Source organism: Pteropus medius, unplaced genomic scaffold, assembly GCF_902729225.1.
Source record: "Pteropus medius unplaced genomic scaffold, Ma_sr-lr_union100, whole genome shotgun sequence".
In the NCBI taxonomy this organism is placed as follows: Eukaryota; Metazoa; Chordata; class Mammalia; order Chiroptera; family Pteropodidae; genus Pteropus; species Pteropus medius.
In genome coordinates this window covers 2,774,551-2,799,730 of record NW_024349796.1, presented here as the reverse complement: position 1 = coordinate 2,799,730, position 25,180 = coordinate 2,774,551, and the positions used below count along the sequence as shown (strand labels likewise).

The following is a 25,180-nucleotide window of genomic DNA, read 5'->3' as shown; positions in this document are numbered from 1 at the left end:
CCGGTGGCACATTTAAGGACTTTGCCCAAGGACTTCTGTCTGTCTGATCTTTCACTGAGCACAACGTGCTTAACCGTATATAGTTTTTGGTTTATGAGACTTTGGATAACACGACAGAGTATGATGTCGTCATATTTTATTTTATGTGATTGATATCTACTTATATTCTTACGTGGAGTTCTGTTTTGAATGTGATGTTGACTTCAGAGTTCAGATAAGACTTTTGTATGTCGTCACATGAAGGGATAGAATAAGTACTTCTTAAATAAGCTAGTTATCATTCATCCTGCTAATATATATATTTTCACATGTGTTTCTTGTGTGTATTCCTTGCATGTACCCTTAGGTTGTAGCTACGTGAGTGGGCAGGGTTAGGGACCCTGTCCATATAAGGCTATAGGATCACGACTCAGAACTCTTACGTATCTTCGTGTGATGATAAGCGTAACTTTGGTTTCAAAATGGAATAAAAATAATCAGTTATTGTCGCTATTTTAATTTTACTGGCTTTGCATGAGCTCCTTCCCCTCTTGAATTTCATAGTTTTCACTTACAGCAGATCACCTTTCTACTTGGTTAAATCTTTAAGATTCTCTTTGGTGTTTTTTAATTAATGGCTTCAAAGAGAGTCCAACTGTATAATATTTGTACTACATATTTTCATAAACTGTTGAATGTTTGACTTTGATATTCTTTTTCTTTTTATGTTTAAAAGGGTTAGTATTTCTTTATTACAAAGAACTGCAAAAGAGGATATTGCCTTACCTTACAGAAATGATTTAGGTTTGATTTACAACCACCACCAAAAAACATTTCTCTAAGTGAATATTTTATAGTAGCAATAGATTCCCAGGAGAAATTGTTGAAAACCATCTGTATATATCCAGAAGAAGATGCTCATCTCTTTGGGATTGTTTAGATCACAATTTATTAAAGACAAACAAAAAAAAAAAAACAATTGATATTTGCCTTGAAAAGTTAATTCGGCTTTAGTTTTCAGAACTTACACAATAAAGGCTCTTACTTCCATTGGTTTAAAGTCAGTAATATTACTATCATGAAGTAGTTGATAAAAACATGTTTCTTTTTACACATGAGTTAGGAAGCTACAGGGTTTTTAAGAACAGAAGTTCTGTTAACTACAACTATGTCCTCTTTCCAAATATCTTACTCAGCACTCAATAATTTTTCAAAACAGTATTTTCCTATATTTGAAGAATATAGAACAAATGATGTCATTTTTCTTACTATGCAGTTGGAGAATTTGATGCTGGATAAAGATGGCCACATAAAAATTACGGATTTTGGACTTTGCAAAGAAGGGATCACAGATGCAGCCACCATGAAGACGTTCTGTGGAACACCAGAATACCTGGCGCCAGAGGTGGGCCCGGTTCTGTTCACAGGGAGAAATAACAGTGACATCGTGTTTTAGAAATTATTCTATTTGAATGTTAAAAAAAAAAAAAACACAGCATCTACTACTTTTACCTGGATTTCAAGACGAATCAAGCCTCTTTTGCTTCCACTTATTTAATGTGGTATGATAGGGCAAAAATATATAGAAACTAAATTTTATAAACTTTATGAGCACAAAGGTGCTGACTGCAACATAGTCAATTTCTGTTTCTCGACCGAATACATTTTGTTTCTTGATTGTGCACGTGTTGATTGATTTATTAAAATGGAATAATCGAATGACTTCATCAGGAATGTTTTCAGTTTTAGAAACATTTGGATTTTCCTTAGACACAAAGAAATAATGATAATTTGCTTTTGTAGTATTGTGGATTTTCATACTTAATTTTAGGAAGTATTTCCTTGGGAAAGTTAATGCACTGATAGTTAGCTACAGTTTTGAATTCACACCAAAGCAGACTCTAACCAGTGACCGCCCCGTGCGGAGAGTTCCACAGTAGCTCGGTTATTTGTTTACTCAACGAATGTAGAGTCTGTGTCTCCTGTGTGTTGGGTGTTTTTCTGGGCGATGTGGTTACAGAAACAAGATACAAAGGACACGGCTTTCAGGGAACTTAGCCCTGGTGGAGGGAGACGGAATAAAAATAAATAAAGGACACAACATTGTGTAGTGAGTCAGTGCCAGGAAGAGAGACAGGCTGGGTTAAGGGAAGGATGTGGTGTGGTGGCCGTTTTAGGAAGTGTTCCAGTCACTATTGCTGTGTGAAAAATCATTCCAAAACCTAGTGGTGAAAAACTGCCATTTTATGTGATCGCGGATTCTTAGGAGTACAGACGGCCAGCGGGAATGGCCTCTGCTACACAGCATAAAGGTCTCAGCCGGAAGGACTACAGCAGGGCGTGACTCTGTGGCCGGAGACTGGAGTCTGCAGCTCTTCGCTGGCGTGTCTGACGCTGATGCTGGCTGTCGCTTGGCACTCAGCACAGCCCCCGCCTCTCTGTGGCCGGGGCTTCCTCCTGACTGCGTGGCCTCTGGGTTCTGAAAGTGACTGTCCTAGGGTGCAGATGAGGAGCTGTCTCCCCAACCCGGTACCATCAAGACATGTTTTATTCATTCTTGAAATGGTATATTTTTATGGTATATTTTTAATAATTTGGGGGGGTACAAGTCACATGTCATAAAATTCAGCCTTTCGAAGTACACGGTGGTGGTTTTTAGTATATTCACAAAATCGTGTAACTGTCACCCTTGTCTAGTTGCAGAATATTATCAACTCCCAACAAAGGAACCCCGTTCCCCTCGCCTCCCCGTTCCCCTTGCCTCCCCTTGGGCAATTACTAAGGTACTTTCTGTCCCGACTGTTGTGCCTATTCTGGACATTTCATATAAAATGGAATCATAAAATACGTGGCAGTTGTGTCTGGCTTCTTTTACTTAGTCTAAGATTTATAAGGTTCATTCACATTGTGGCATATATCAGCCTTTCCTTCCTTTTTCGTGGCCGAATAATAGTCCATTGTGTGGATATACCACATCCGCGTATCCATTTAACAACCCCGACGGATGTTAGGGTTGCTTCCAGTGTTTGTTTGGCTCCGATGCTGCTGTGAACTAGTTTCTGAGATCACACAGCATTGCCTGCCTGTGCTTACTGGTTCAGCAGTCCTAAGGCCACACAGATTCAGGGGAGTGTCTCAGACCCCCGCTCTCCATTGTGGAAGAGCACGTGGGACGGAGGTGCTGCTGCCACTGTCCTTGGCATACGTCCCCCTCTGCAGATAGCCGTTCAGAGAAAGCGATGTTTGACTACAGACCTGAATGCTAAGGAGGAGGCAGCTGTTGCATAAAAGAGGGAAAGAACTTTCCAAACAGGAGAGCAGCTACTGTAAAAACCCTCAGGCAGGAACAAGCTCAGCTCTTCCTTCAGAATCCAACGAGGTTAGTGTGGCCCGAGCCGAAGAGGGAGGCATCCATCTTTGATGGATGAAGATCCCTGTTTGTGGAACATCTCGTATGTGCCATATGCTGAGTTAGCATGTTGCATGTTTACAATAGGCTTTTGTGATGGCAAACCTGCTTTTTTTAAAGGCGAGGAAACTGAGGATCAGAGTCTTTTATGTCATCTACGCACAGCAGGGCGGCGGTGGAGAGAGAATCACGATTCTAAGTTCATTTTTTAAAGCCCACTTTTGCACTTTTTTAACCGAATACGTCATGGCCCAAAAAAGAAAAAAGTCACAATTTCAAGGCCACTTACAGATGCAAATAATTGTCACTTTTAAAATTCTTTGTAAATACGCAACAGGAAAAGGTAATCGAAAGAAATTAGGAATTAGGACCACATTCAGAACAATCCCGCAGTCCTTATTATACATGTAGTAACTCAGGCCAGGTCATTATAATAGGCCTTGTCAAGTGGGGATTACATTTACATTTTAAGAATGTGGAGTTATTGTAAATAAGTGCTAATAATTTGAAATACAGTAAATTTCCAATTATCCTCTCGAGGGCTGCCAAAAATGTAATTTTCTCTGTTACAAAACCTGGACTTTAAAATTGTCTATTTTTGTGGCTGAATTAGGTAAAATTTTAGAAACAGCTCCTTGTTTATTCAAATACAAGATCATAATTTTTAGAATAGGATTGTTTTTGTGAATGTTATGAAAAACACGTTCTTTGTTTCTCTGGAGTTTAATTACCCCTGCTATACATTTGCCATAGATGATGTTATCCCATATTTAGAATAACAAAATTAGTTGTGTCACAATTAGGGGAAATTATTTCTGAAGAAGATAAATACGTCTCATTTTAGAAGCAGATGATCTTCTAAGAAACAAAGATATTGTTCTATATGCAAATGCTATCAACTAGAGAACAAAACCAAGAATTTAATTCAAGAGGGGCCCAATTGTTTACATGGAAAGTTTACAATTCACAAGAAATTGTCAATTTCTCTTTAAAGACAAGTAAGAAAACATTTCTGTATATACATATTTTTTAAATATTGCAGAAGTCTGGTCTTTAAAAGCAGTTTACGTACCCATGGCTGACACATGCTGATTCATAATTTAAGTCTCGACACTTCATTTTTACAGGGGAGACTGGTCATTGTAGTGACTGCTTGAGGATGACAAGTCTTGAAACAACTACTCATGAAATTTTAATTCTTATAGTTTAAGTATTTATATAAAGCACTGCATGTTTGTTAAATCAGAGTAACTTCGGATGTGTTTACTCAGTTTTAAAAACAAGAACTGAAGTCTTTTTTCTGATCGCTGATACGGACCACTTCACTAAAGAACATTCATTCATTTATTAAGGAAATATTTATTGAGTATTAGATGTCATGCATTATGTTAGATGCTGGGAATACAAAGATAGTAAGAAATGGTTTTTGTCCTCAAGTATTCTGCTGTTTACCAAGGGGACAAGGTACGGAGAATAATTACTACTGTGCACACACTAAGTGCTCTTCCGGCTTAGTCAGGAAGGAGGGGTGCGTGGGCCTGCTGGGGGCCCAGGGGCAGTAAAGGGGAGGCCGCTGGGGACGAGGCTGGACACGTGGAGAGGATGGCAGGTGCGTTTAGACCTCACGGGGAAGGGAAAGCCCCTTTCTGAGTGAGGGCGGCGCTGGCGGGAGCCTCCTCCCCTTACTTCAGGTGGCGTCTCTCACTCCTTTTGAACCCTGAAATTTCTAGTCCATACCTTTGTTAAACGCCAGACTTCTCTCGATCGTCTGTCAGCAGCAGTTGTTTATCAGACCTGGACCACGTCCCTGAGCGCTGCTTCCCTGCCGAATGGCTCTGTCAGCGTGGCCCCTCTCCTCCCCCGTGGGAGAGACTTGCTTCCGTGTGATGGACAGATCTCACTGCAACCTCTACTTCACCTGGCAGCGGTCAACCTCTGCCCGTTCAGTTCTTTTAATCAGATAGAAATGCTTTGCTGTTTAAAGATAGGTAAGGGTATCTAAAAGATGCTTCAAAAAGACTTAGAAATCAGTTCAAAACCGATTTAACTGTCCTTTAAATCAGATTCATAGTTGATTTTTAAATAAACTTAAGTTTTAAATGAGTAAGTTTACTTCTTGTGGCAAAGACCACCAGAAAAAATAAATGGTATAGTATAAAAATGCCATTTGTTGAAAGTGAATATTTTTAAAATTTTTGTTCTCTTACCTCCTTTGATGAAGAATTATAGCTCTTTAGTGTTAAAGGAAAAAAAAAAAAACACGTATGTTTTAAAGAGGTTGCAGAGATACAGTCCTAGCGGGCATATAAACTACGCGCTTAGTGTGTGACAGCCTCAAAAATGCATTAGTGTATATAGTTTTAAACGTGTTTTTGTTCTTACTGATATTAGAGGAGATAAACTTGACTTGCCATACATTATGAACCATAAGATATTTTGGAGGGATTTTGTTTTTGTAATCCCTACTGTATTTCACAATTAAACATTATAAATTAGAAATTACATATAAAATCTTACTGTTAAATTTTATTATTTGATTTGGCTCTCATTGAATCCAAACCATTTTATGCAGTGCTAATTATTTAGTCTCAGCTTTGCTCTTGAGTTAGCGGTACCTGATCAACTTTCCAACTGTAAAACAGTTTGAAAATCAAATGTAGCTTACATGCAAGACCCAACAAAATTAAAAGTGTTAAGTACGTTTTGGCAGTTCACTTTTATTATGCCCAGTCCTCAAATGTACCAGCAGATAATCATCTGAATGTTAGTTATTTTTCACATGCTTATGTGATCACACAAAAAGTACATGCTAAAAAGAAGCAGATGGTGACAGATGGGGAAGGTTGAATAAGGTGGTTTTGGAAACCTAGAGAAATGCACTTCTGTAATAGTGTAAAAATAAAAATTATTTGATAATCAAGTTAGAACTAACAAAAAGATTGCAAAAAATGATTTGATTGTTGGAAAATACATAGTATCTAGTTGTGGCTGCTATTCAGGGAAATAATGTATATACTTTTGTTTCATATGAATGTAAAAATTATTTTTTTCAGTGGCTAAAAATGTGTTTTTTTCGATACATTCTTAGTTTATAGAACCTCATTTTTAGAAAGTATTCACTTGCTGTTATTTTATTCATTTTTCTTTTGAAACTTATCTTTAATATGTTTTATATAATATATATTTTGAAAATATCTGAAATAGCCCAGAATATTTTGATAACTATTTTGATACAAAGATTTGCTCAAAGTCATTGTGATGGTTTATAGATAATAGCACAAATGGAAATTAAATCCTGTGCAACTTCGAAGCTAACGATATACATTAACTTTTAGGAATGAGTCGAGAGAATCATAAACTAAAGGTAAAGGTAGTTGCTAGCATGGAGTGGTGTTGGCTGGGGAGTAGTTAGATTCTAACTTGATTTAAATGTATTGAATGGAATTTTATTTATTTTAAATACAACAAAAAAAAATGTTAAAGCCATCATTTTATGGTCTCTGTCAATATTCTCTTTAGGAGATCTTAAGAGGAATTAGGCCAAAGTTACTTATGTTTGCATATTTAATCTACAGGTAAATATAGTAGCACACCTAGTTACATTTGCTTAACCCTTGGACAGATCTGTTTGTTCCAGATCGTGAATCTAAGTCTTAAAACTTGTAAGTTTTTTGTAAAAATAAAAAGCTGTTTTAGTAGCCTTTCTGAAACTGTATACATCCCTAATATTTAATTACTAATAATTCATGAAACACCTGTCCTCATAAGGTATTTATGAAAGCCTTCATTTTCCTGATAGTTCTGAAAAATCTCATCACCAGTATTAAGGGGACAATCACTGTGATTGGTCCAGGTAGAAGTTGGGTACTTTATGGTTTGAATTCATGTTTAAGAACTTCCATCATGTGTTGGCTTAATACTTATACTTTTTCTGAATAATATTAAAATCATCCCATTTTGTCCCAAAAGTGGACAATTTTAAAACAGGAACTAAAACGATAAATTTTAGTTCAATGGTAATGTCTGTCCATGTTTATAAGTAGCTGTTTTTACTTGCCCAGAGGTCTGTCAGTTCTTGTAGTAACTATTTTTCACCTAAAGTTTTTCCCACTGTGATGTGGTCTTTTGGCTTTAACAGTCAGAATATTTGCATTCAGTACTTCGGAATGATTCTAGTTTAAGCATAATTTAAAATTCTCTGAAGCCAAAGAATGTATGTAACAAAACTAACCCTGGATGGTGACACTCGTGGTGACCTGCAGTATTGTACAGTGGCTATTTTTACTTCGGTTACAAAGACCCAGTTTCTTAGAATCTCATAATGTCCATTGCTTCAGGATAAAAAAGAAATGTAGAAGTCTCTGGGAAGAAGTGTGGAAGTATGATTCAGTCAGCAGCATTCTGTCCACTTAGCTCTTCTCTTATTCAGGAACGTCGCCTGTTCTAGCCAGAGATCGCCTTTGCAAGTCCGACGTTAGCTGTGTGCAAGAATTGTGTGTGAGTGCTAGGCGATAGCTCACAGCAGTCTAACTCGCAGCAAATGGCAGTTACACTTTCAGAATCCTAAGAATTATTAGAGCAGTTGAGAATATATATTTATGAAGAAACCATGGAGTCTATAATTCTTACGAAGTACCTACTTCCGAAGCTGCAGTGCATGTTAGCATCTGAATTACAAGATTTATATGTCTTTTTTTAAAGCAAATTTCTGGGATGTTAATAATATATAAAGGATTTCCATAAATGATAAAGTATATAAGTGTCTGTATATAAAACACACACATATCAATTACCTGAAATATAAGGTTAGCAGGAAAAAAAAATTATTTTTTGAATTAGCGGTAAATTGGTTCATCCAAGTTCGCAGTTTACTTTCACAACATAGGTGTGCAGACAGTTTGTTTAGATGTTTAATTTTCCCCCCATCTGTTCTGTCAGGATTATTGATTGAGCAGTAAGCCACTCTAGGGCACACGTAACCTCCTTATAATCACTTGCCTTGGGTGCATTGTGTGGCCTTGGCAAACCAACTGAGAGGTGTTCCTTCAGGCTTTCGGTAAAGCCTAATTGGTAAAAGAATATTAGAATGAACATGTTTTTTGAAAGTGGCCATTAGCCAAATAAATATTTACATTGGTAATTTTAATTGGTGGTGTCATTTTAAAATACATGGTTTATTATTTAATATCATTCTTTGAAATTAGTAATCATTTAAGAGCTATTTATGATGATTTTTTAAACTTACCTAGTTGTATTATAAACAAAAGCATCTACATTAAATATTACCGGAATATTTAATAGTAACCGGTACCTACTGTGACCAACTTGAGTCTTGGGTTTTGTTAGATCGGAACCTGGAGTGACCTCTGGCTCCTGGTAGAAAAAATTGAAACTATGCTTTGTTTCCTAGAGTTTGCACTGTTTGGGTCTTGTTTTAATGTGACCTGTCGTCATTTTCAACATTTACATTTCTTTAGTGTCCCAGATCCTCTCTCGTGCTCTCTCTTTGGGCATTCGTGTTAAATGTAGTTATAAAGCTGCATCTATGGTTACAGAGAATAATAGGGACAGAGGGAAATACCACGTGTCCGTATCCATACTTAAACCTTGAGTTTAGTTCAATGTCAGTAACATTGATTTTTATGGCAAAAAGACACCTTCTTTAGATTGATTCTTTAGGGTGAGTCTTTTAGTGGATCGCTTCCCTTGGAGCAGATTCTGATCTGCATTGAGGTCCACACCACGCGATAACCTGCGCCTTGGTGGAGTTGGAGTGTGGGCTTCCATTGCTTCCCCTCCACTTCCCCACTGGCCCTCATGAGAACCATCAAGTAAATTAGCCTTTTTGTGCTAGAAAAAGAATCATCAGAGGTAGCCAGAAGGAATTGCAACTCTTAGGTTAAAGAATATAAATTTTATGTTACTGTAATTTTGGAAAAAGAAGTGCTTTGAGTAAGGGAGAAAAATTATCTTTTACAAATAATATAAATGAGGCTGTGGATTTTAATTTCACTCTGAAATTTCTACAGTATTTCGGAGTATTGTGTTTTGAAAGGATTTATATTTAAGGAGAGGATATTATATGAATAGTCGTGACATGTTTTCTGTTATTATCCACATGTAGAATGTTATAATCACTTTTATTTATATTACTGTGTATTTCATCTTCCAGCTGTTTGGACAGAGGAGTTGAGCAGAAATCTTTCTTTTTAATTGATAGGAAACTCTTAAATAAAGAAGGCTGGCTGAGTCGTTAGGGTTTTCTTCCTCAACATTGCTTAAGTTTACATGTCAAAAAGATAATATATTACATCAGATTTGTTCAGTACAAAGTGATAAAGCAAACAGCTCTAATTGTATAGCATTATATCTATATATCAGTTAAAGTACATCATGTTCAGAAGCAAAATCACTTAGTTTGAGAATCAGTGTTCATTTTACAAAGCTAAATAAAATACATTTTTATTTTACCAAACAGATTCTTTTACAATGCAGTTTTATTTTTCAGATGCTTATTTCTCTTCAAAAATAAAACCCTTTTTTTATGTACTCACTTTCTCTTCTGGCTGCAAACCAGGTATTTAAACAAAAATAAAGGATTGCCAGTTTTGCCAGCTGGGGATGAGAACCCGGCTGGTGAAATGTGGATTCGGGAGGCAGTTAATCCAGCTTTTATGCTTTTTATGGTTTTATGAAAAAAAGAGGTTAAAAACCACATTTGGCTCGTTTTTTTTGTGTGTGCCACTGTTTGGTTGATGTTGTAGGAATGCAATGAAAGGTTACTTAGATTTTAAAATTTTTCGTTATTAGGTAAAATCCAGGATCTAGTAGCAAAAGGCCCATTCTACTAGTTGGACATGAGATAGATTCTTGAATAATCAAAGTCACTGGTATTTAAAAATTATATATGCAGCATTTCCTTTACGTAAACAAGTAGAATTCCTCTGCTTCTTCAGGTTATTCGTTCTATATGTTCTTACGTTACTCATTTCAGACAAATAGATATTAGAGATATTTTTGACTAAAGATGAAAATGAGAATTTGTTGTTTTTCCCAAAAAGAGTTTACTTAGTTTGTGATTTACAGAATATTCTTGGGAAAACTGCACTTGTGTTCATATCTCGCCAGTGCAATTCCTAGTTTTCTTTAGCCACAAAACAAACAATAAAACAATTAAATTAAATTAAATTTTTATGGCATTTGAAAACACTACTAAATAGATCTTTAAGTAATGTAGTTTTTCATTGAAATTATGTGCTCCATGTTTAAGTGCCTTACTGTCAAAAATACCACGTGCAATCCTATGAAATTGAATTATTGGTAAATTTCAAATGAAAGTCACATCGGAGTAATCATCAACAGCATATTTACTTATTTCAAACTAAGAAAGTTTGGAACGTGAGTTCTACTTTGTTCTGTATCAGATTCTTTCTTACATAATCAGTTGTAAGATTATTTTAATTGATAAATTTCAAAAAAGTAAGCTTTAAAATGATTCAAATATGGTAACTTAAAATAAAATATTGAAAGTTCCAAATAAATGAAGAAGATTTCATTGGATGAGGAACACATCTAATAAAAAGATAGAATCAGATTTTTCCTGGGACAAATGGCAAGTTATCATGTTTCGATTTGAACAGTTTGCTCTAACAAAGCCTGACACTTTTATATCATTTCTTACTAAATTTATTTTGCATTTAATATATTTTGGAAAACAAAGGACGTATACCATACAGGTATGGAGCCCATGATTTTTATTATTTATGTTTAATAGAAAAAATCGTCGTGAGGTACTAAAGCTTTGGATACCAACGTTTATTAACAGCCCAGACAATAAACCTTCATATTCACTTCAATGGCTAAGTATTGCCTGAGAGAGTTTAAAAGTACGGGCCTCTAAAAGTCTTCAAATTTATTTTCATGGTTGTCATGCCCCGTACGCTTCTGCATAGCACTGTGTGTGTCTACTTCTCTCTTTCACTGTCTGATTTGTGTTACTTAGTTATTCTTAATGCAGGAATGTGTAAGGCACATTATATGCTCTATAATTCGCATACCTTAGCTCTAAGTTGCTACTTAACAGTCTCCATCAGTGAGCCAGAATGAAAAAGTAAGTAGGCCGAAGAGAAAGTTTGCAGGTATGCTGAGGTCTTCGTTTGGCCCTTAGCGCATTCCTGTGCTCATTTACTTAGAACTGGTTGTACGACTGGACCCCTTTTTTTATACTCTGACCATTTCTGGATGTATATTGAACATTTCAAATATTTGATGTGATTTATATCTTTCGTAGGATGCTTCATAGTTTAAACGTCAAGATCTAAAAATAGTCTACGTAGGCTTTGAAAGTTAAGATTCATTTCTGTGTAAAAATCTTATATTTCATAAATAGAGCTTTAAAAGTCAATGTGTAGTAGTTAATCTTTTCACTGGTTTCGCTTTTAGGTGTTGGAAGATAATGACTATGGCCGGGCAGTGGACTGGTGGGGCCTTGGCGTCGTCATGTATGAGATGATGTGTGGGAGATTGCCTTTCTACAACCAGGATCACGAGAAACTTTTTGAACTAATACTAATGGAAGACATTAAATTTCCTCGAACACTCTCTTCAGATGCAAAATCGTTGCTTTCAGGGCTCTTGATAAAGGATCCAAATAAACGGTAAGCGACAAATTACACCCAGCGAGTTACTGATGCATGTGGTTAGAAATTGTGATATGGAAATTAATTCAAACATAACTAATTCCAAGAAGCTATGTATTTGGTGTAGACATCTTCCCACTGAGATACTGACTTATTTTTAACTGCATAACATAGAACATTTAAAAAATTTCCTCAACTATTTTCTGACTTGGAAACGTTATGCAGATTTTACCAAATAAGGATTTTGAGAGTTTTATTATCCACGTTGTGAGTGAACTTTCTTAAGTGCCCTGGTACTTGCTCTTGTAGGCATAAGAAGATCCCTTTCCCCCCTTCCAGTCTCTGGGCCTTTATATTTCTGCCGATTCACGCTGTAAAAAGGGTAGACTTATCTCTCTGCTCTCCTCCCACCCCCGCCTCTGTCAGCATATTTAACGACATTCTTTGCTCGTCATTGAAGATACACTTTTCCATGTGTGGCTGAAAGGATTAATGGCAAAAAAAAAAAAAAAAAAATCTTTATATGCTTCGTATTTCTATTCTGGTAGCTATAGCTGTGACCTGAACAATCCTACAGCCCTTTGCTTCATGAGCTACAGTGTTCTTTGTTGCTGTTTATATATTCGTTTACACATGCGTTTTTATAAGTCATATATGAAGTGACTGTTAATTTTAATGTCCCTTAACATACGTGTTTGTGTGTATCTGTGTATCTATCCTTTCATCTAGCTTTGTATGCATATTGGTATTTTTCTGAACATCTCTTAGATCTTAAGCATCTTGAGGGTACAGCACTTCATATATTGTTGGATCTTTCATAACAGCTCACAAAAAAAATTTTTTTTGCAATGTTCTGTTTGTGGCTGATAATCAATATGTATTTGTTGATAGACTGAATTCACGAGTGAAGGAATAAATGAATCTTAAAATGTGGGCTTTGTCTACCTTAGAGATGCTTTCCATTATATGCTCCTAGCTGTTAAAGTTATGAGGAACTTGGTTTTACTTTCAGCGGAAATAAGCAAACCTAACTAAGGAAGAACCACCTTTTTTCCTTTGTGAAGAACCATTCGAAAAGGTGTTTCCTAGTTCTAGTGACTGCGTTCTTCCATCCGGAAAGTGACTTTTTATTCGGGGCGTTTTCATATGTGTCGTCTTCCTTGCTTTGTCAGCACCCTGTGGATGGGGTAGATGCTGTTCTCCCTTCTGCTTGAGGAGAAAACGGTGGCCCAGAGAGGCTGACGTGATTTATCCTAGAGCTCACAGAACATTCGTGTAGAATGAGGGTAGAAATCAGGTTTCTTGGTGCCTTTTTGATGTCTCTTATAGATCTGTTTACAATGCATCGTTTTCTCAGTTCAGCTTTTGAAGTGTATTCCATTTAACTTGATGGTTTCACAATTAATGTAACGGGTAGCACTTGGCGATAGGCATTCTTTACAGAGCTAGGATTTCTATTTTATCTACTTGATTTGGAATCTAATATTTGCCTTGGTTTCAAGGACAACGAATTTTTATCCCATCCTTTCCTGAACCCGTCAGGTGACACTGACAGCTCTTTCCTTTGCGGCCGTCACTGTGAGTGGCCTGGTATGTAGGACAACCTCTTAAAGTTTGGCACCCAGAGGTCGATATCGTCTAGACAGAAGATGCGGTGTTTTCAGTTATCCTCCATTTCCTTTTACAGTAGATGGGACAAGCCCCTCCACCGCCGCATGAAAACGTCCGGGGGATGCAAGGACGGGCAGAACGGTCTCTGCTCTAGATGTTCATATGTTAGCGGGGCACAAAACATATTCACAGGTGCTCAGGTTATACTGCGTAGAAATTGCTGTCGAAATTATTAGCTCTGTCTAGGGGTTGGAAGACTGGAGCTGGCTCCTGCGGGAGCTGGAATTTGCATTGGCGTCGTGCAGAGAAATTTACATGCAAAGAACAGCTAGAATTGCAAATGAACATGGCATTTGAGAAGTTCAGTGACTGGGGTGTAGAATATGAGTTGGGTAACATTGGGAGATGAAGCTGATGTGTTAGATTGTAAGGACCTTATGTTTCTTAGAAAATATTTAATCTTTATTCAGAAGGGGATGAGATGCCACTGAATTATTAAAAATAAGGGGTGGATAATCAGATTTGTGCTATGAAAAGGTAACCCGGCTGCTTTGTCGTGGGTGGACTGGAGCAGTGAAGGGCCGGGTAGGCAGACGAAGCAGGTGAGATGCCCGTGGAACGGCCCGGATGCGAGGGCGGGGTCGCTGCTGCGGCAGCGGTGGCAGCGGTGGCAGCGGTGAGTAAGGCTCCGCGGATGATTGAGTAGGGCGGCGAGCAAGCGGGAGGACTCCGGGATGCCGCAGGTTCAGCTTGGGCGACTAGTTTGGAGCAGGGAGTTGTAGTAACGACTGGGAGCACAGGCAGACGAGGCGGCTTGATGGGGTGCGGTGCGTGTTGATATTGGGTGCGGCTCTACCGCCGAGGTCTCTGCGTGCAGCCTGGGAGGTGTGAAGCGAGCCGCTGGGAAGAGCACAGTGCTTGACAGACACGCAGCAACCAGTGTCCGGGTTAGGAGTCCTCAGCCGCCCAGGACGGAGCTGGAGCCACGGGAGTGGCCGGGAGAGCAGAGGACAGAGAGGAGAGCCGAGGACAGAATCCTGGCAGGCAGGAGAAAGAGCCGACGAAGGACCTGAACAGTCATTGCGAACATAATCAAAGATGGCATCGTGCACCTCGCCGTCATTCCTCTTCAGCTATTTAAAACTCGGCCTGCATTTTTCTGATTCTCTTTGCCGTTGCTGTCGGTTCTATCGAACGGTCAACTGTCATTTTGCTTTTGTTTCTTATTTCCGTTACTTTACGATCACTCTTTTGACATCCCCTTTATCCTCCTCTGCAGAGTTTACAGGAAAAGCTGACCTCGCATTGCATTCAGCAACACTAGGAAAATATGGATTCTGCGATGTTTCTAGAAATAAAGAATCCATTGCACCGAGGCTTGAGTTTGGCGTTCAGATACTGGAGTTTCATGTTCTTATAAATATCTTAGTGCAAATCATATTTCGATGTTCTTTCAAAGCCTTAAGTTGTGTATTAGGGGGTCGTTGACTTTGAAATTAACAGTTTCACACTTTGAGGAAGCTCGTGTTAAAGAATCTCCCAGCTTCTAGAATGGCAGTCGGAGATTATACTCTTAGACTTCGCATGGCCGATACCTTAGCTTTATATGTATTGGTAAATTCACATTAAATGATGGCTGTGTCCAGAGCCAAACTATCACTAAAGAACTGAGGATGACACAAACTTGGAGACGTTTTATTTACAAAGTAGTAATGGTTCTCCACCCCAGCTCTTACTTTGCCCTCCATTTTGTTATAATTCAAAATGAATATACAGATGACGTATTATTGAACTGTACCCTTGAAACCTATATAATTTTATTAAACAATGTTACCCCAATAAATGTAATAAAAAATAAAACAACATCGAAATAAACAGTAATGTAAGTATAAGAAAATACAATGAACTTCTGATGTTTTTCAGGCAGACTTATGATGCCTACTTTGAAATGTTAAATTCTTCTTGGAAACCTATGTTTTGGTGTTTCTGCTTTTCTGGCTCCTGAAGCACAAGCTTAAAATACTTTTTGGAGAATCCAGTACTTGATCCCTGCTCGCGAAAGAACTTGCAGTGTCCTGGGGTAGAGGCACACACAGCCTGGTAGAAGGAGAAAGAGCGAGGCCAGGGAGCGGGGTGCGGGGTGTCACCCACACCCAGAGTGGCCGGCCTGAGCTCTGGTGCGAACGTGGCTGTTCTGACCTGACCTGGTCTGCACGTTCAGGTCGGGGGCGCTTCAGTCTGCGTGGACCCCCGTATGGGAGCCCGAGATTGTGGGAAGTGCTGGTCGTCGCTACAGACATTCAGATATTAGCCAGTGGTCTTATTTTCCACTCTGAGAGTATGTCAGAGGATCCTGAATCCTTCCATCATGTGTTTCTTACACCTAATAACCAGAATTCATTAGAATCGTATAATTGTTGGTTTTCTACGGCCTAGTTGTTTTCCTTCCCACTGCGTGAATGTGTGGGAGTTGGACATACCAGCTCATCAGAGCCAGTTGTTAAGTTTCATGAATTCTGTGGCCTGCTTGTATTATACAGTCATTATGTAAAAATTAAATTAGACAAATTTATAAATAAAATAAAAATATTAAAATCAAAAGTAATACGCAGTCAACCCCATCACCCTTTAATTTGTCCCATTTTACTATTGCCTGTGCTTTGAGGCGTGCGTACTGGTTGCCTCTGCTCATCTCTCCCCCTTCTGTGTTGAGTGACATCAGGTTGGTAGCTTGAAATTGGCCGAGCTGGGGCTACTCACATCACCGGAACTGGCAACCGCTGTAAGTCAGGGCTTGATTTATTGTTTTGTTGATTGTTTAGATTTAAGGAAGTGATAAATAAAATGTTAGTAATACAGATTAAATCTTAAAGGTTGGTGTATCTATATTCATTATATTACGAATAGCACAGAACACGAGGAAATATTCTCCTCCTGTTCCAAAACTATCAACCAGTCACTCGGCAAAGAGGTCACGTAACTGACCAGCAGGCGGAGCCCTGACGCGGTCCCTCTCGCATCACTTTCATCTCGGGCTTTTCCATAAACAAAAATATCAGCTAGTGTTCCTGTCGGAACTGCCCGAAAGTCAGCCGATGGCTTTGGAGTTCAGCATAAAGCAACGAAAGTTTTCTGTGAGCATCAGTTGGTTAATTTACAATAAAGGAAATTCTTTGTAAATTTTGAGCTTCACGTCCTTTGTATCCGTCAGTACAAGTCGTAATAAACACACACGCACGCGCGTGTCACATGTGCATCCCCCCGCCCTCCGCAGGACCGGGGTGTTCAGTGTCCCCCACATACATCATTCCTGACCATGGACAAGACCAAAGAGAGCTTGCTGCATCAAATGCGGACTTAAATAGATTTCCTTTACCTTTTTTTCCTCATTCTTTCCCTGTTCTTTTTTTTTTTGGTCTCTGTCTCTCATTTCCCTCTTTCCCTCCCTCCTTCCTTCCCTCCCTGTTTTTCGTTTCTCTCATTCTTTCTTTGTCACGACTAGTGTGCACTGTATGAGCTGGGGAGGCTAAGAAAGCACCGAATTTCATCTCGTGTGAGGCATCAGTTAAATGAGAGCACCTTTGAAGATTTTGGAGGGGGAATTTTTTTTTTTTAATTTTTAATTAATATTGAAACTTGCTTAGCAAATTGCGTTGTAAAGATATTTCACAAATCATCAGTTTCGTTTCTGTGGAAAATCATTGGAGATATGAAGATAGTCCTTGAGTTTCTATCTCTTAGCAATGCTCTACACGTTGTTTCTCTAACTAATTTAGTCGTTTCATAATTTATGTTACAAAGGGTGTATTTTGACATGAGTTCATTCTAAAATAAATTTGGTTTGTAGAATTGGCACTGATAAATGCTGCCACTTGTCGTGCTACGCGCTTGCCTACGTTATTTCTAACCCTTGCAATAATCCCCCCAGCTAGTAGTAGTGTTCCCATTCTACAGATGACAAAACCGAGGTTAAACAGCTTTTCCATTGTCACGCGCCTCACAAGTTGCAGAGCCGGTTGCCCCTTTCAGGTTCGTCTCCAAGCCTGTGCCTTGTTCCGGAGCCATGCTGACCCGAGGCGCGTTCTCGTTAGTGACATATTAGAGAAATTAGATCTGACGGCAAACGCTTTTTATTTTTATGGCTGTTTATCACAAGAACTATTTATCACAAGAACTATTTACCACACAGAAAATTACATTTCACAAAACTTCTTGTTATGCATTGGGGCTTATATAAATGTTTTATACTCATTTAATTTTATTCCTGCCCTCATAGCCTTGGTGGAGGACCAGATGATGCAAAAGAAATTATGAGACACAGTTTCTTCTCTGGAGTAAACTGGCAAGATGTATATGACAAAAAGGTAAGTTTTCTTCATGGTGTCTATATATTTTGGCTAAAATGAACTTATAGCAGAAAAATTTTTAAGTGAATAAAATTTAATGATATAATGATACTTTCTATTTTTTCTCTATCATTTAATTGAATATTGAACTTAGCACAAAGTTTTATTGATAATTTTATTCAGTATGGTCAAACAGTTGATTTTTCCCTTTTTTAAATCACAATAATTTGTTAGTTTGCTCCTCATTTTTTCTTTGATTCAGAAAAAATAAAGACCCATGTAAAATTATTCTTTAGGAAAACTAACTGGGAAAAAAAGAATCATAATTTTTTAATTTGTCTTTATGGCTTTAAATTTTAAAATGAACTTTTCAGATTTATTTATAAAGATCCTTATTTTAAAAAGAATTTAAAGCAAATTAGTTTTAATTCTTAACAAAGTAATAAATTTATTTGTCTTATTTTGGACTTTTCTGTTATTTGAAACAGACTTTAATACCTATGAAATGGATGATGCAAATTATATAACTTTTTTTTTATTGTAATCCGATTATTGTTTTTAATACTGCAATTTCTGCTGAAATTCAGGAGGAGGAAATTTTTGTGTCTGTTTTATCTTTTTAATTTTCGTTTATTTGGTTTTATTTTTGCTACTTTAGGTATTGTAAATACAGACACTGATTTTGAAATTTTGATTTTCAAATGCCCATATAAAACCTTTGGGAAAATATAAATTTTTTAATGTAATTCAGTATTTGCTTAGAATTTTTATCCAGTTATTTTGTGCGGGTTGTCCTTCCATTTCAATTTCGATTTATCCTTCCGTTTCAGCTTTTCACATTTTTCTCTGAAACATGTATCAGTCAGTACTGATGTAGTGTGTTTTGTGCCACATATTCTCTGCAAGTCCCTAAAGTAAGGATAGAATGCTGTCGCATGAATTACGATGAAGTGAGACAAGTACTTCCTCCCTGTATGATAAGGGAGACTGTAGTGATTCTCTAAGCATTTCTTGTAACTAGGTGTTTAAAATAGTTGCACCATATTAAATGCTTCTACTCAGACTTCAGTTAAACTCACATCTCTCGAGTTTCTACCATGGGTAAGTGTTGGATCCTTGTCAACCCTGCGTTTATGAGTTATGGTAGTTTGGGATCATCTGGGGAGAGCTGAGACCTCAACTAGCACAGCAGCAAGGAAGCCAGGCTTACCTGTCTCTGCTCCACGGGCCCAAGCAGGCCCAGAGTAGAGGTGACAGTAGGACACCTGGGCAGCTGCCTCGTGATGGACGGAATCAGAAGATTCTACAAGTAGTGAGGGAAGAAAGCAGTGACAAAACGTAGCTTTAGATAATGTCTATGGAGAAATGAGTTAAAATTGTTATAAATGATAAAAATAGGTGACACTTAATTTGACAAAAGGTTCAGTATCTTGTATAAAGAGGCATAACCACAAAAATCACTGTTTCCATAAACAATAGAATTGACCACAGGCTGACCCCGCTCCAGGTTTCGTCCGAGTGTCCCAGATATCGTAGGCGCCGATGCTCTCAGCCATCCTTACGTACTTGAAGAACTAACTACAGCGTGATAGCAGCATCCTTACACTTTGAGTCTCTTTCTAAAAAGCTATAAAAACGCGATGGGATCTATTTGGGGTTGTAGCGTATCACTGATAAGGAATTATGGGAATGTTGATACCAGTAGCTATTTTAATGAATTCAGTCAAGAATCTGGTGCTTTGGACAGTATAGATTATGAAATAATTTGTAAAATTAAACATTTACATAGGGCCTTTATATTCTTAAAATGTGTAACTTATCTGTTAGAGGTTAATTGTAAGATCAAGCATTTTTAACTAGTTTTATTAGTATGCTTTAGAAGATATATGATTATTGGCCATTTTTCTATATATTGTGGCAAATCTAAAGATGAAGGCATGTGTAGAGATGCTGGTATCTTTAGGGAAAACCTAGATCTCTCCCTACGCAAAGTAAAAAATGAAGTAGTTGAATGTGAATGTCCTCGCCCTGCGTTTGCTGCTGCTTTCCTGCGTGGGAATGGACAAGTCACTTTTCTCACACATAAAATTATGATCTCAGATGTGCCTTCGAGCTTTAAGATTGGTCTGGCAGGACGTTTTCCAAGTGAATTTATCTAGATAGATTTCTATGTGGGTTTTACACTCAGTTTGTCAACAAAAGTCTGCTGGGCTTTTGTGTGAGATTATGTTGAATCTGTAAAGGAATTTGGGGAAAATTCACGTTTGAACTCTGCTGAGCCTTTGGATCTGTGAACACAGTGTATCTCTTCATTAATTTAGGTCTTTAATTTGTCTCAGTAATGCGTCAGTTTTCAGTGTTCAGGTCTAACTCATATTTTTTTAGGTTTATTCTTAAGTATTTCATGTCTTCTGATGTAAATGGTATTTTTAAATTTCATTTTCACATTGTTTACTGCAAGTACATAGAAATACAATTTATTTTTGTATGACCTTGTATCGTGCAAGCTTGCAAAATTCACTTATTAGTTTTAATAGTCTTGTTCTGTAGATAGGATTCTTTGCATAGATGATCTTCTGTAAATAAAAAGTTTTACTTCATTTTTAATCTGTATGTATTTTTTCTTTCTTTCACCTCCTTATGTTGGCGAGGACCTCCACTGCAGTGTTTAATAGAAGTGAGGAGAGTGGACATCTGGCTTTGTTCCTGATCTTAGGGAGAAAATGTCTTTTACCATTAAATGTGGCGTTAATGATCACAGCTAGCACCGAGATCTTGGTTTCTAAATATCATTCTCCAAGAAAAGGAATCAAGGTTACTTGGAGAAGTGGTTGATCCCAGAGCTGGGATGGGGAAAATAAAAGAAATTTCATGGTTCTAGAAAGTAAAAAAAAAAAAAAAAATGAAGATAGATAGAAATGAGCATTTACGAGGACATAGGAGCCAACCTTATATAATTCCTGATCATGAAAGCTGCAACAATTTCAGTAACAAAATAAGTAAAGATAATATTGTATTATGACCCAAGGAATAAAATACATATTCATGAATCTATACTGTAAAAATAAATGATTGAACAAATAAATAAAATGTCAAGAGGGCATATGCTTTCCTTACAGAGGAATTCTAATTAATAAATTTATAAGGAATGAAGGAATTATGAAATCACCATTAGAACACAAGAGTAAACATTGCTGCATGGTAGATCCACCAGGAAATGTTAAAATGAGTGGGCAGAGGTTTAAGGATGATAGTGTTTGCAGAGTCTCAAAGCGTCTCTCCTCAAGCATTTTTTATTTACGAAGATTAAAAGAGTAACTTTACAGTAGAGAAAACTGGCAGACACTGTCATAACCAGTAATCGAGCTCCACCTGCCCAGTCATAAGACATGCTGACCGCATCCCTGGATCTGACGCTCTCAGAAGAGTATGCCACTTTTGTAGTATTCTTCCTCAAATGCATAACCACAATATAATCATGAGAAAACCTAACAAACCCACAGAGAGAGATGTTCCTCACAATAACTGACCAGATAGCTTCAAAAGCATCAGTTTCATGAAAGGCAAGGAATGATTGGAGACTCAGGTGGCATGGTGACTGGCTTGGCTCCTGGAACAGAAAAGGGACGTAAGTGGAAAAAATGCTGAAATCTAAATAAAGTTGGTAGTTAACAGTTTTGTACCGATGTGAATTTCTTAGTTGTGATAACTATAGTATGGCCACATATGATATTAGCATTAGGGGAAGGTGTGTAAAGTTTATATGGGAACCATTTGTACTATTTTTGTAAGTCTTCTCTAAGCCTAAGATTATTTCAGTATAGCAAGTTATGAAAATTTGATGTTAGTGTAGATTTTTTATACTTCTTTTATCAGGTTGAGGAACTTCCTCTCTATTTTTACAATGTGAATTTTTTTTTTTTAAATCATGACTAGGTGTTGAATTTTATTAAAAGCTTCTCGTGCATCTACTGTGATGATCACATGGGTTTTCTCCTTTATATTATATTAACATGGTGCATTGCATTGATTGGTTTTCTAATGCGAAATCAGCCTTACATTCCTGAGGGCAATCCACCTACCCGTGCGTGACGTGCTGTCCTTAGTACACAGTGCTAGATTTGATACAATGTGTTTCTTAAGGTTTTTTGTGCCCCTTATCATGAGTGATACTGGAAGTGAGAACACAAAAAATGTTTCTGTATGATTTTCATTTAGGGGTCACGTTTACCTTTTAAAAACAAGGTGGGGGGTGCAACTCCCTCCTCTTCAATTGTATGCAATTGTTTGTGTAGAAATAATATTATTTGTTCCTTAAATCTTTGGTAGAATTTACCAGCGAAGCCATTTGGGCCTGGAGTTTTATCTTCGTTGGGGGGTTTTTAACTATGAACTCAATATCTTTAATAGACATGGAATTGTTTGAGTGATCTGTTTCTTTTTGAATGAGTTTTAGTGTTGTATGGCTCTCAAGGACTTTATCATCTAAGTTTTCTAATTTGTTGCCTCAAAAATGTTTGTAGTATTGCCTTCTTGTCTATCTGGTGTTTCTTGTACATGTAGTGATAACCCCTCTTTTATTTTTGTGTCTTCTCTCATTTTTTTCTTGGTCAGTCTGGCTAAAGATTTACCAATGTTAATGAAATTTTTTAAGGAACCAGCTTATGGTTTTGTGGATTTTTTATATTGTTTTTCTGTGTTCCAATTCGTTAATTCTGCTTTTTATTATTTCTTCATTCTGATTTTTTTGAGTTTACTTTGTTCTTTTTTCCCTATTTTCTTTAGGAAAAACCTAAAATTATTGCTTTGAGACCTTTCTCTTTCTCTAACATAAGCGCTAGTACTATAAGTTTCTAAGAACTGATAGCTGTACTTTGCAAATTTTGATATTCTATGTTTTCATTTCCAAATATGTTTAATTTCCCTGTGATTCCTTCTTAACTCAAGGACTATTTCAAAGTGTGTTGTTCAATTTCCAAATATATGAATTTTTCAGAAATCTTTCTGTTATGGACTCCTAACTTCATGGTCTTGTGGTTAGAAAACATAATTTATATGACAGTAATCCTTTAACCTGTATTCACATTTGTTTCATGGCCCAGAAAGTGGTTTATCTTGGTATATGTTCTATATATACTCGAAAAGAATGTGTATTCTGCTTTTATTGTATCAAATTTCGCACAGTCAGTATCCATTAGGTCAGGATGGGTGACGGTGTTGTCCACGCCGTCTACATCTCACTGATTTTCTGTCTACTTGTTTTATCAGTTACTGAGAAAGGATTGTTGTAATCTTCAGCTGTAATTGTGGATTCATTTGTTTCTCTTTTTAGTCTTGTTTCATGTATTTGAAGCTTCATTATTAGTTGCATACACATTGAGGATTGTTATGCCCTCCTTTATCATTACGAAGTGTTCCTCTATGTCCATAGTGTTAATGTTTGTTTTGAAATCTACTTTGACTGATACTGATATAAATACTCCGGGTTTCTTTTGCTTTTGTATAATATATCTTTTTCCATCATGTTACTATTAACCTGTATCATATTTAAGTGAATTTTTTTTAAACATTATGTAGTTGATTCTTGCTTTTATTTATTTATTTTTTTGGATTTTAATATATAATGGTCTTTATTTACACTTTATTGGAAAAAAGAGGAAAGTTTAAAATCTAGGGTATTACAGATGATCCTATCAGATTAAAGAAGTTCCATTTTAAATGTCCGTGTAATTGTCCAAAGAAAGATATACAATACTGAGTCTGCATATGCAGTTTCCTTTATGAAGTGCCGTGCTCATATTTTAGGCAGTCTTTAAACATATGAATACAAAGGAAATGAAATCACTCATTAAAAATTTTATTCAGTGAAGGACATTTTAAATTTAAATATATGTTTCCTTGAATAACACACGCCCAATGAAAATCAAAAGCTGAAACACAGGTACCGTTCCTACTGTGTTGACAGTTAAAACAGTCGGTCATTTTCTGCAGTGACCATTATTTTTCTCTTAGTACTATCAGTTTCGCTTTATTTTAATCTTAAAAGTCCTGTTTTTAGGTGCACCTAAATTTATGATGGTTATATCTTCTTGATAAATTGAGCTCTTCATCATTTCATCTACATTAGCCAATTTTTGGCATAAAGATTAGTGTGGAGATAAATGAAAAAGAGAAAAGAAAAACAAAATCAATAAAACCAAAGTTGATTGTTTGAAAAGATCAACAGACATGACAAACTTTTAGCTAGATTGACTAAGAAAAAGAGAGAGAAATCAAATAGTAAATCACCAATGAAATAGGGTCGTTAGTACTGACTTCACAGAAAAAGGATTTATAAGAGGGTACTGTGAACAGCTGCACACTGATGATGCGGATAACCCGTATGAAGTGGAAACCAGAAACACAAGCTACCAAGACAACTCAAGAAGAATTAGAAAGTATGAGTAGACTATAACTAATAAGGAGACTGAATCAGTAATCAAAAATTCCAACAAAGAAAAGCCCAGGATCAGTTGGCTTCATCGGAAAATTCTACTAGACATTTAAAGATGAAATATGCCAGCCCTTCTGAACTCCCCTAAGAAACTACTGAGGAGAGAGTACTTCCTAGCTCATTCTGTTTCCAAAGTCACACAAAAACACTAAGAAAACTACAGATCAGTATTTCTTACGAATATAGATACAAAATTCTTCAGCACAATACCAGCTAACTGATTAGCCACGTATTAAAAGGGATCAGGTGAGTTTTATCCCAGGGATGCAGAGATGGTTCAACACAAAATGGGTCAATGTAGCACCCCACATTAACGGAATAAAGAAAAAAAACACTTGATTATTTCAACTGGAGCAGAAAAAGCATTTGGCAAAATTCACCACCCTTTCATGATTTAGAAAACAAAAAAGACCACTTAGCTAGGTATAGAGGAAACTTTCTCAAGGCCACATGTGAGCCCACAGCTAACGGTACTTAGTGGTGAAAGACCGAAAGCTTTTCTTCTAAAATGAAGAAAACGAGGATGCTCACGTTTGACACTTTTGCTCAACATACTACTTCAAGTTGCAGTCAGAGCAGTTAGAAAGAACAGGAAATGAAAAGCAGTCAAATCAAAAGGGAATTAGTAAAACTATATTCACATAATGTTATATGTAGAAAACTCTAAGGAATTCTCACTCACACACAAACACACACACACACA

General features: G+C 37.0%; 1 protein-coding gene across 5 annotated transcripts in view; it reads left to right on the top strand.

The window, feature by feature from the left end:
• Nucleotides 1–25,180, top strand: part of AKT3 (AKT serine/threonine kinase 3) — a 264,003-nt gene that overhangs the window by 224,325 nt on the left and 14,498 nt on the right. For all 5 annotated transcript variants that reach the window (XM_039883229.1, XM_039883227.1, XM_039883228.1 and 2 more), the window contains 3 exons: nt 1,256–1,384; nt 11,831–12,045; nt 17,915–18,002. In XM_039883229.1, the coding sequence (XP_039739163.1) occupies nt 1,256–1,384; nt 11,831–12,045; nt 17,915–18,002 (432 nt within the window). The remainder of the gene's footprint in view (nt 1–1,255; nt 1,385–11,830; nt 12,046–17,914; nt 18,003–25,180) is intronic.